Genomic DNA, 10,991 nt, shown 5'->3' on the forward strand with positions numbered 1-10,991 from the left:
TCCTTCAATAGATGTCTTGAGCTATGCCACAGTGGGCACACATTGAGACTTGGAGGTTCTACTATCTTCACTTCAACACTAGAGTTTACCATCCTTATAATCCCTTTAACTAAATGTATTTCTACTTTATATAATACATTTTCTACCCCAGTAGATCCGCCTACTAATGAAAATATTTTAGCAATTTTAGCATTGGAGATATTGTTGGTGATGTATGTGAAGTGTATCTAAAAGCCCAGGGAAGTCACATTAATATATCTTATATTAAAGCATCCTATTAAACATTTTCGGTAAGGCTCAATGACTATATCAGCGCTATGATCTCCATTCCTCTTGCATTTGACAATCTGTATAGCTTTCGGATATTATTAAGTTGTATCTGGTTACACGTTTCTATTCACCCTTGTTATACAAGGGTAACCTTATTTTATTATTGTAAGCCTAAAACTTCTAAACAGACCAGAAGTTCACCAGCACTAGCTAGCAGCTTCTGATTGGCTAATTGTGAATTCACCTCTGAAGCTTATTGGTGCTTTGTTCATTTACCATGCCTATATTATATGATTTTGTGGGGGTAGTTTAAAATTTAATTTTTCCCTTCTGTACTAATTATCTATAACTTTTGCTCACCAGATGCACTATAAACCACCTTCTTGGGCTCTCCGCCCATTGATTCCACTGTTCCATTGACTTTGCACCTATTTTGGTGGCTCAAAACCTGTTAGTTGTGCCCACGCTAATGGGCACAGGTTTCAGCTTGCTCTGAATATATCCCTTGCACAACAGTAGTTGTGTTGAGAGTTGTATTGTTATTTATTTACTGTATTGTACTGTTATACCATGTACTGTCTTGTAGTTTTCCTTCTGTACTGTGCTGCGGACCTCTTGTGGCTCTCTATAAATAAAGACACAACAACACCAACAACAGATCACTAACTTTCAGAGTTGTAGCATAATAACACTACATCAATCACAGTGCAAACTTTATTATTATTATTATTATTATTATTATTATTTTTATTATTAATTTTTATTTTTAGGGTGCCACAAAATATCCGCAGTGCCATACAGGAACAAACAATTGGACAGTAAAAGATAAAACAGCACAGTATATAGACAATAACACTATAACTCAGGTAGCTCAAAGCACAGCTCATTAGAAGCTGGAAAACTGAAAGGTGCAGAGAAAAGCAGGAGGGGAGTCGGGGGAAGAAATTGTAGGAGGGAGGTGGGCAGAGTAGCAGAGGAGCTGGAGAGCCAGGTCTCAGTAATGTAAAGTAGGTTAAGAGAGTTGGATAAGAAGAGGTTGTGAATTGAAGGCAGTTTATTGAAGACGGATCTGACATTTCAGAGGACACAGGAGAAAGGGAGAGAGGGAAGTGGGGAGATGTGAATGAGTTTGGCAATGTTAGCGAAGCGTGGGGGAGTGCAGGGACTAGGGAGTGAAATGGGGTAAGGGGAGAGTATGGGTATGGGACATGTGCAGGGAGGCATAGTGAGGAGAGAGAGAGGTGGTGCAGGAGGGGAAGAGTAGGAGGGCAAAAACGAAGAAAAAAACAGAGGGATGGAAGATAAGTGGAGAGAGAGAAGATATGTGGAGAATATGAAGATAGAGGGGAGGTGGCACAGAGAAATAAAATAGGAGGCAAGTTAGAAAATGACAGCAGGTGGGTAGGCTACAGAGTGTGAGGGGGCGGTAGGGAACATGGTGAAAGGAAATGAGGAAGACAGAGGAAATATGAGAACCGTCAGTTTACGGTGATATGGTAGCAGTGAGCAGGGGAAAAAAAAATATTGACAAAGGTATAATGAGATAAAATGAGATAAAGTGGCATGAGATGAAAAAGAGGAAAATAAAAGTATGGCAAAGAGCTTGACAAAAGGTGTAATATGAGATAAAATGATATGAATAAAATGCAGAATTATTTGGAGTGCAAAAGAATGCAGAATGCAAAATGATAAAATGATATGAAATGTAAAAAGAGTAGAATAAAAATAAAAATTAAAATAAAATACAAAATAAAAATATGGCATAGAAAGCAAGTCATACAGTTAAAAACAGGGTAACAATAGATACAATATCAGATGGAGCATACAGTATCATAAGATGCAGAGAAGAGTATTATACCAACACAGAGGATGGCAAATGTCCATGGGGGATGTCTGTAAAATGCAGGAGACCACAAGAGGAGCAGAAAGACCATGGGAGTATATTGAATGACCAGGAGATAGGAGGTCTGGAGGAGACCAGCTCCGGGTCCGGGAGGCATGGGGAGGTCCGGGACTTCAGTCAAGGGAGATTTAGAGTCCTGAGATCATGGATATACAAGGACATCAGAGGAGGGGGAACAGCAGAGGCACAAAGTCAGGACTCCGGGGACACCAGAGAAGGGGGGCAGTAGAGGCAGACCTCAGAAGCAGGGTGGGTAACACCACCCGAATGGGAAAAGCTCAGGGCTCATCTGAGTAGGTAGGCAGGGCGTGGTGCAGACGTGCACAATGAGGGCCTGCAGACCAGGGGGATCTCAACTAAGTGATGGCTGCTTGTAATCCCGGGAGATGGTTGCACTGTGGAAGTGAGGCACCTAGGAAGTAGTGATCCAGGGGACAGGGAAGCCATGTGGAGTGGAAGATCAGTGGAGGGTAGCAACCTGCATTTGAACAGCAACGTGGAGATAAACAGAAACGTGGAGAAGAACAGCAACATGGAGAAGAACAGCTGTGGATAGGCGCAGCAGCAGCGTGGAGATGTTCGGCAGTCCAGGGATTCAACCGGAAGAAGTCCGCAAGTACCGCTAGCAGGATAAAGCAGCATGAGGGTCAGAAGAACTGCTGGATATATGGAGATTGTCATGCCTGAGGATCTGTCTGTACCCTGAGTTGTGTCTCTGGAGCTGGACTGTTGACTACGTGAACAAAGCAGGGTGACCTGATAATGTTCCTCTGCATGTAGTGAATGGACTTGTACAGATGGTGATTACACTAGCAGATGAGAGCAAACAGGAATTGGATTGCTGGATCGGACTGGAACCGCAATTATGTAACAGGAATGCTGGAAGTGGATCACTGTAACTGGACAGAAATCAAAATGCTTTCATGGGAATGGAACTGGAATGCAATAACTGGAATGGAACCAGAATGGATGGAATCAGAGTGCTGGAAACGGACTGGAGATGGAATGCAGACTCCACTGTCTGAGCTGGATTGATAGCAAGGCTGCAGACTTCTGGGAACCAGGTTGTTGTCTGAAATACAATGTTGCACAGACAACAAGTAAGGGCTCCAAGAAGTCCTTTTATAGTGGTTGTTGATTCCTGATTGAAGACTGCGGTCAGCTGGGCTGAAGCAGCACTCTGAGTTGCTGAGATGGATCAGGTGACTAAGTCCAAGATGGCAGCTCCCATGATCTGGTTTTGAAGGGAATCTGCTATGGAGGCTGTTATTACCTGATTGGCTGAGAGGAATCATGTGAACAAATCCAAGATGGTCACGCCCATACTCTGATTCTGGAGGGATCTCTGGAGTGAAGACAGACTGGATAGCATCTTACAGAGCAGTCTGAAACCAGAAGAGCCTGAGGACCGCAGTGACAACTTGAAAAAGCAGTGAAGAGTTACGTGACAGAACCTGAGAGCCTGGTTTATGACAGTACCCCCCTTTTGAGGGTAGACCCTAGACAACTCTTGGGCTTCAAAGGGAATTTTGCATAGAAAATACAGACCAAGCATGAAGCATATATATCAGTGGCTTTGATCCAGGCTTATTCTTCTGGGCCATAACCCCTCCAATCAATAAGGTACTGAAGATGACCATGACAAACCCGTGAATCGAGTATCCTTTCCACTTCATACTCGACTCCTCGTTGAGTTTCAATTTTAGGGGTCTCAGGGAGTGCAGAATGAAACATATTCAAGACCAAATCTGTCAACAACGATATGTGCACGGAATTTGGGATTTGTAGATATGAAGGAAGTTTGAGTTTGTAAGCTGCTGGGTTGATGACTCGCTCTATGAGAAATGGACCAAAGAAGCGAGGGGCAAATTTCATGGAAAGTCTTTAACAGGGAAGAACGGACTTCCTTCCATATTTTAGAGAACTGATGTAAGGTGTTATTAGCAGCAGGTACAATGGCAGGAGGAAGAGGCTGGAATTGAGATGAAGACCATAGACTGTAAAAAAGGGTGTAGACTCAGAAGAGGAGTGGTACTGGTTATTGTGGAAGAATTCTGCCATGGGTAAGAGTTCTTTCCAGTTGTCTTGTGAAGATGAGATAAATATGCAATAAAAGTTTTTAAGTGTATTGGTTTGCGAAGAATAGCCAATTGCGACACATCAATTTGCCATGGTGGCGGAGCCAAAATGATGGGATTCACCGTGAATCATGTCATGGAGGCTCCCATCCTGCCCACTTCACTAGGAAGAAAAGCTGGAGACAAATAATACAGAATACTGTATGTTTAAAGGCAAAGGTGGACAGGCATTGCTAAATCTTCTAAACTAAAGCTTCCCTGTGCTATGTTGACAAATATGTTTTTTTCTTAATATATTAAATGACAGCTGCTCCACATTTCACAGGTTTATTGCTATTTCTTACAACACAGTAAATGTTTCACCCCTGCAATTGACAGCTTTATAACAGTTTGCTACTTGGTAGTGGTATTCAATACTTTGTACTCACAACCATTGCATCTGGTTGGTTGAATGGGCAGTAGGATCTGGTTGTCCTTTTTAATTCCACAATGACACAAATGTGATACTAACACCCAACAGACAACAGACACAAACAACCTTTTGTTTGAAAAAATGGTGCTTTTTATTGTTCACATCACAATTAGCACAGCAGACATTTGTCAGGATGACACCATACAACCCTCTCTCTAGCTAGACAAAGTTCACCTCCCTAGTCACCGGCCAAGTAGCTGGCATCAGTCGCCTTGTCTACAAGAACAGTCTTTTATCCTCCACCCAAGCACTACAACCCAATCAAAGAAAACAACAAACTAATTACACACATGTGGTGCACCTTTGTGTTTGTGTGCTGCATGAGAAACCAAGAGACTGTCCCTGCAGACTCCTTTGGTTTATACCTATCCCTATAAAGTAAAGGTTTGCGTGTTTCAGGCCAATTGTTAAACCACCATCACTTCTGTTACACAATCATTATACATAAATAATGATATGGCAGTCACACACTAGTTTTCTTTTTTTTTGATGGGGGACAATGCTCTGCCACCAATTTGACATGATATTTACTAAGTCCATATCAGTCACTCATAAGTTCTTTTTTGGAAAAACATTAATTCAGAGACTATGTTTTATTAAAAATTGTATTCAAAGTTATTAAACATGGCAGTGCCATCGATGACAGATAAAGGCAAATAAAGTACAGTTTTGAGATCTTAACAGGCCACAGCAGAAATGTACAAAGAAGTCTTCAAGAATTGGATTACTAAGGCATAGTATTCCTCTTCCAATCCATAGAACATGTTGTAAGTATTTATTCACATCTGTCCTTAACAAAATGTGAAGACTAGCAGTACTAGAGCCAAATTTTATTGTTGTCTGTGTGTCTTTATTATTTTGTCTTCAATTGTATTTGAATATTTACAATAAGTTTTTGAAGAGTTCGTCTGATCTCATGGTTCCTGAGGCTGTAGATAATGGGATTTAACATAGGAGTCACCACAATGTATAATAGAGATCTAAATTTGTTTGTGTTAAATGCGCTCTCATCAGAAGGCGTCGTGTAAACTGTCATCACGGTTCCATAATATGCACATACAGTGGCAAGGTGGGAGCTGCATGTGGAGAAGGCTTTTTTTCTTCCACTGTTCGATGAAATGTTAAGTATGGTGAAAATAATGATGATGTAGGTTATGATGATTAAGATAAAAGGAATGATACCCATTAAAATAGATATGACAAAATCAACTACTAACAAAATGGATGTGTCTGAAGAAGACAATTCTACTATTGGGCCAAAGTCACAGAAGAAATGGTCAATGTAATTGAGACCACAAAAGTGAAACTGCCAAACCATAATTATTTCACTTGATGCAATGAAGACCAATAACCAACACCCGGCAATCATTTTGAGGCAGACGTGGGGCACCATTATTGAATTGTAACGCATCGGATTGCAAATGGCCAAATATCGATCATACGACATTACAAAAATTAGAAAACCTTGCACAAATCCAAAATTGGAAAACAGGTACAGCTGGATAATGCAGCTAGTGACAGATACTTCTATTTCATCCCTTAATATAATATCTAACATCATTGGTATAATGGTGGTGGTTATTAGGACATCGGATACTGCTAGATGTTTAAGGAAGATGAACATTGGAATTTTGAGATGATCACTGGTTGACACCAAAACAATAAGGACAAGGTTTCCATTTATTATCACAATGTAGGAGAAGAGGAAGACGATGAAGAGTAGAATTTTGTATTTATATAGACCTTGAAATCCAAGAAGTAAAAACAATGTGACTTCAGTCTGATTGTCCTCACACATTCTGAGGAAGAGGTCACTGACCACGTTTTGTTTCCTGCAAGATAGTTAACACTGTTTAAGTAATTTGTTATCTTTGAACATATTTTAAACTATGATAACTTATCACCAAGCTTTACAACAATTTTCTTTGGTACCTCTGGAAATGTAGCACAATTCAAAACAAGTTTTACTGGTATTGTTTTAATTTGGAGTACATTAATCACCACCAGAAACTAATGTTTAGCCATCCCAATACCAGTTCATGCTCATTTTGGCTATTCAATTTGATTATTTGAATTCTATTTTTTTAAATGATGTCAATTATTTTCCTATAACCAAATTTTGTTTAAATTTATATTTAATACTTTTAAACGATTTGCCTTTATCATACAGATCATCAAGTGAATTGTTTTTTAAAGGTCTATACAATTCTACCATTCTGGAATTCCAGAGTCAATATTATGAGGAAAACAAAGCTAATGGACAGGAGATACTATTGTGGACAAGAACATCTCATGGAGATGTCACCCACCTAACATCACGTTCCCCAATCACAACATGCTCCATCTCTATCTATCCCTCCATATGCCTCTTCAAAGTGTCTCCTCACGCAACATATAATTTGATAACAATCTATATCCTGCATACAGTAAACTCTTTTACATTGTGAGTTGAATCCACAAAGTTGTGATTCCCCCACTATCCCATATTACCTACCAACAATGTTTACCAAATATGTATATCAGCTATTAAACCCTTTCCAACTTCCCAGCAGTACCCACTGATGTCACCACACAATGCCTCCATTTAGCTTTCTCCCACCTTCCTTACACTGTTTTCCAACTCTATCCTCCAGTATCTTGACATAATCTCACCCTCTCTCTAGGCTCCATACCCTACCACTGTCAATATCAACAGCAGGTGATAGTACCCATATGTTGAAAGGTATACTGAACGATGCTCAGCACACAACCAGCAAAGCAGACAGGGGATTAAATAATGTCTTCCCAAAAACCTTAACTTCAGGTGTCTTCTCTCTGTACTCAGCTTTCTCTGGTCACACTTTTTTAAAGTATGTTGCAAAATGGTCTGTTCACTGTGGTATAACTGCATTAAATGGGCTTATGTATTATGTCAAATTGGCTTTGTTTTAAGCTAAAGCGTTTACGCAGTGTGTCAAAGAATGTCCGTGACGTGTCAAGAGATCTGTGCAAATTAGGCTGCAGAATGTTGGAAGTGGTGTGTGCAATGGACTAAGGTGGAGTATAAGTCATAGTTGCCTACTCTCCAGGAATGTCCGGGAGACTTCCGAATTTTTGGGAGTTCTCCCAGACTCTTGAGAGAGCAGGCAAAAATCCCAAAAGGTATGTGACCATATTGTGCACAAATAAGAGTTCAACTAATTGCACTCACGTCCTTAGTTCTCTTCACTGTTGTCGGAATTTTGATGCAGAGAAAAGAAGAAATATATAGAAATATAAGGAAGCAAGTAGAATTTCAATCTCAACAGGAGTCGTCTTAGGGATTTATCCTGGTAGGGAACAAAACAATACTTGGGCACTCTGTTTTAATTGGTTTAATAATATTTGTGTGATCATGTGCTGGCTGTTAACTAAAGTGCCATTGAAACCTGTGGAATGAACTAAAGAGGACTGTGCACAGGAGATCCCCTCACAGTTTGATGGACCTCAAATGTTTTTGCAGGGAAGAGTGGGATCGAATGCAAAGTCCAGGTGTGGAACATTCATTTAGACTTATTAAAAAAGATTCCTGAAAGGTTAAAAGCAAAATGTGCTTCTGCAAACAATGTAGGGGTGTGCACACTTATGCAACCATAGGGTTTTTATTTTCACTATTTCCTAAAAATTGGCGTTTGTTTTTCACTTGAATTTTGGTGGTTACAAGGTTAAAGTAAAGATGGAAAATGGTCTGACAATGACTTTATCTTGATTTTAAGCTTTATATCACAAACACCTGCAATTTCAATATACTTTTTGTATCCACTGTAAATAGTAATGTGTAATATATGTGAAACATTGCTGTAACAGCAGCCAGGAATGGTAAGAAATCAGAGAACAATGTGAAATAAATGAATAAGGAAGATAGTAAATGTAGAGGGGTATGGTCATGGATTTCTTTATCCATGAATCCCAAGACCCAAAAAAATGTTCCTAAATATCCTGATCCTTGAAAGTAGGCATTTACCTCTAGTTTAAGTCCTGATGGCACAAGATGGGAGATGTCCACTTGATTGCTTTAATTATATTCCCCGTTTGATAACAAAATTATGTGCAAACATTTTAAATTCATTTCATGAGTCTTAAGGTTTAAAAAACATTTAATTTTGCATTAAGGGTTATTTATTTTTACAAAAGCAGCATGTGTTCTTAAAACTAAAAATGATAAAAAAAAAACAGTGCTCCTATTTAAGTTCTGTTGTGGTGAAGAGGGAAGTAGGAGAATGGGAGACTGCTATGACATTTGTCAGCTGAAATCATCAGATCACATATAGAGAAGTTAGACACAGCTCTAATATAGTCTTATTTTACCACAGGAAAGAAGCAGATAAATAAGAAGAGATTGTAAATCATCTTAATATCAATTGGGGAAACAGATTATTTTTTTTAAAAAAATGTGTGGATTTACCTTAATTAATGTGTCAGGAACATCAATTTACTCTTTGGTTTACAAGCATGAACAACACCATGGTGAATATAATAGCTACCAATAATTATACTTAAAATAAGCACCCGAAACAGCAGGATATAAAAACAGTGAGGAAAGGTACGTGAGCTGATAAACCTGAGATTTTGGCCATAAATCCTGAGAACTTTAAATGTATTTAAGTCAACTCTATATCATCATAAAAATGCCCATTACTATTTGGGAAATTGTCACAATAAGCAGGAATGTTGTGAATAAAAATATTGGAAATAAATAATGTATCTCATATAAAACACAATACCTGTTTTAGGAGATGTAGGGAGGGTGTTTGTCCTAATTTCCAAGTGGGCATCTGAACCAAGACACTCCAGAAACAGTCTGCCATAAAGCCAATTTATGGTCAATATATTACCATAGAGTGTCCATAATAACAGGCAGATTTCTATGATTTGTTCTTACAATATGTGTCATGCAGTTGAAGACATCTAATGGAATGGTATCTTCCTCCTCTCAGCAGTCATCTCTGTGTTGTGGCTTCTAGATCTGACAGTACAAATTCCCAGCTCTTGTGATGATTTTATAGTGGTGAGAGATCCCTGTGGATTTATATGTGAGTGTAACTTCATGAGCTCACAAAGCACCTGTGATGTTTTTAACATTTAATTAACATGTAGAGCAGCAGCTTACTGAAATAAAAACAAGGCTTAGGAATAACACTCATATATACGGTAATTATATTGATTTCCACTTTTGCATACAATTAATCTGTGACCACTATGTATATATATATATATATATATATATATATATATATATATATATATATATTTATATATATCACCATCATAAGACCTAGTAACATTCAACTGTGGGAGGTGCACCAGATTAGGTAGAACAATCTCCACCCACCATTGGGTTGCAATTGTGGAGCTGGCCTGGTTATAGGTGAATTTGATGTGCCCTGCTGCCACACACACTCGATAATGCCTTCAAACAAATGATGCCCTATTGTTAATCTAAGTATGACCACAATTAATTTTTGGGTAGGTAATCAAGAATAGTGAGTGTGCATTCATTTCCATATGATATGGATCAACAATTTAAAAAATATTTTACATACATCTGAAATTTCATTTTTTAAATTGTTGATCCTGGTCAAATGTCACAAGAATCAAAAAAACTTACGTTAGGGGGTGCACTACAGTGTTAGGGTGCCACCTTAGTGACTCTCTCGATCTCAGTAACACTCAACAGGTTTTCATGAACTTGAAACACTCAGTTCCTTATGGGTTCCACGCGAAGCTCAGTGCACCCTTGGGGATTGACTAATATCCCTGGACCTGAATTCGGCGTTGATGTAGCATTATACATTGAAAAAAGCTATCAGGTATATCTGAGTAGGAAATGGGATCCTTCAACTCAGACTTATAGGCTCAGGACCTGTATCACACGTCTCACCTATTCCACGTTCTGCATGGTGTTTCTTCACTTTCTGTCATCATTGTGCCGGTCCTACCGCGCATGTGCAACCTCGGCAATTTCAAACTCGGACAATGTGACAGCCTGAGAGGGTTAGCTGGCTGCACATAGACAGGAGGGCAGACAATCCTGACAATAAGTAAGCAAATGTAACATGAATGTAAAGTCATCAGGCTGAGTCTTATGCACAAATAAGGGGATTAGTCTGCATTACTTAAGGGGGTTTGTTAACCCCCTTCAAACGATTTGTGAAGTAACTCTATAAACGAAGGCCTAGTAGACCATGTAAAGATGTCTAACAGGCACTGCCTTCCAGTGGTGTGTATGTATGCACTTAGGGAACAGCTC

The 10,991-nt window shown here is 39.1% G+C and overlaps 1 protein-coding gene across 1 annotated transcript; it reads right to left on the minus strand.

Moving 5' to 3' along the window:
* Positions 1-5,576: 5,576 nt before the first annotated feature.
* LOC142150496 (olfactory receptor 5AN6-like) lies at positions 5,577-6,521 on the minus strand. The gene has a single exon (XM_075205693.1). It carries the CDS (start codon positions 6,519-6,521, stop codon positions 5,577-5,579), a length of 945 nt encoding a protein of 314 aa, XP_075061794.1.
* Between the last annotated feature and the right edge of the window lie 4,470 nt (positions 6,522-10,991).

This window comes from Mixophyes fleayi, chromosome 4 (genome assembly GCF_038048845.1).
Source record: "Mixophyes fleayi isolate aMixFle1 chromosome 4, aMixFle1.hap1, whole genome shotgun sequence".
NCBI classification, from domain to species: domain Eukaryota; kingdom Metazoa; phylum Chordata; class Amphibia; order Anura; family Limnodynastidae; genus Mixophyes; species Mixophyes fleayi.

Bases quoted from the DNA above. Each gene is read 5' to 3' on its own strand.
- LOC142150496 (XM_075205693.1), bottom strand. From the start codon at position 6,521: ATGTGTGAGGACAATCAGACTGAAGTCACATTGTTTTTACTTCTTGGA.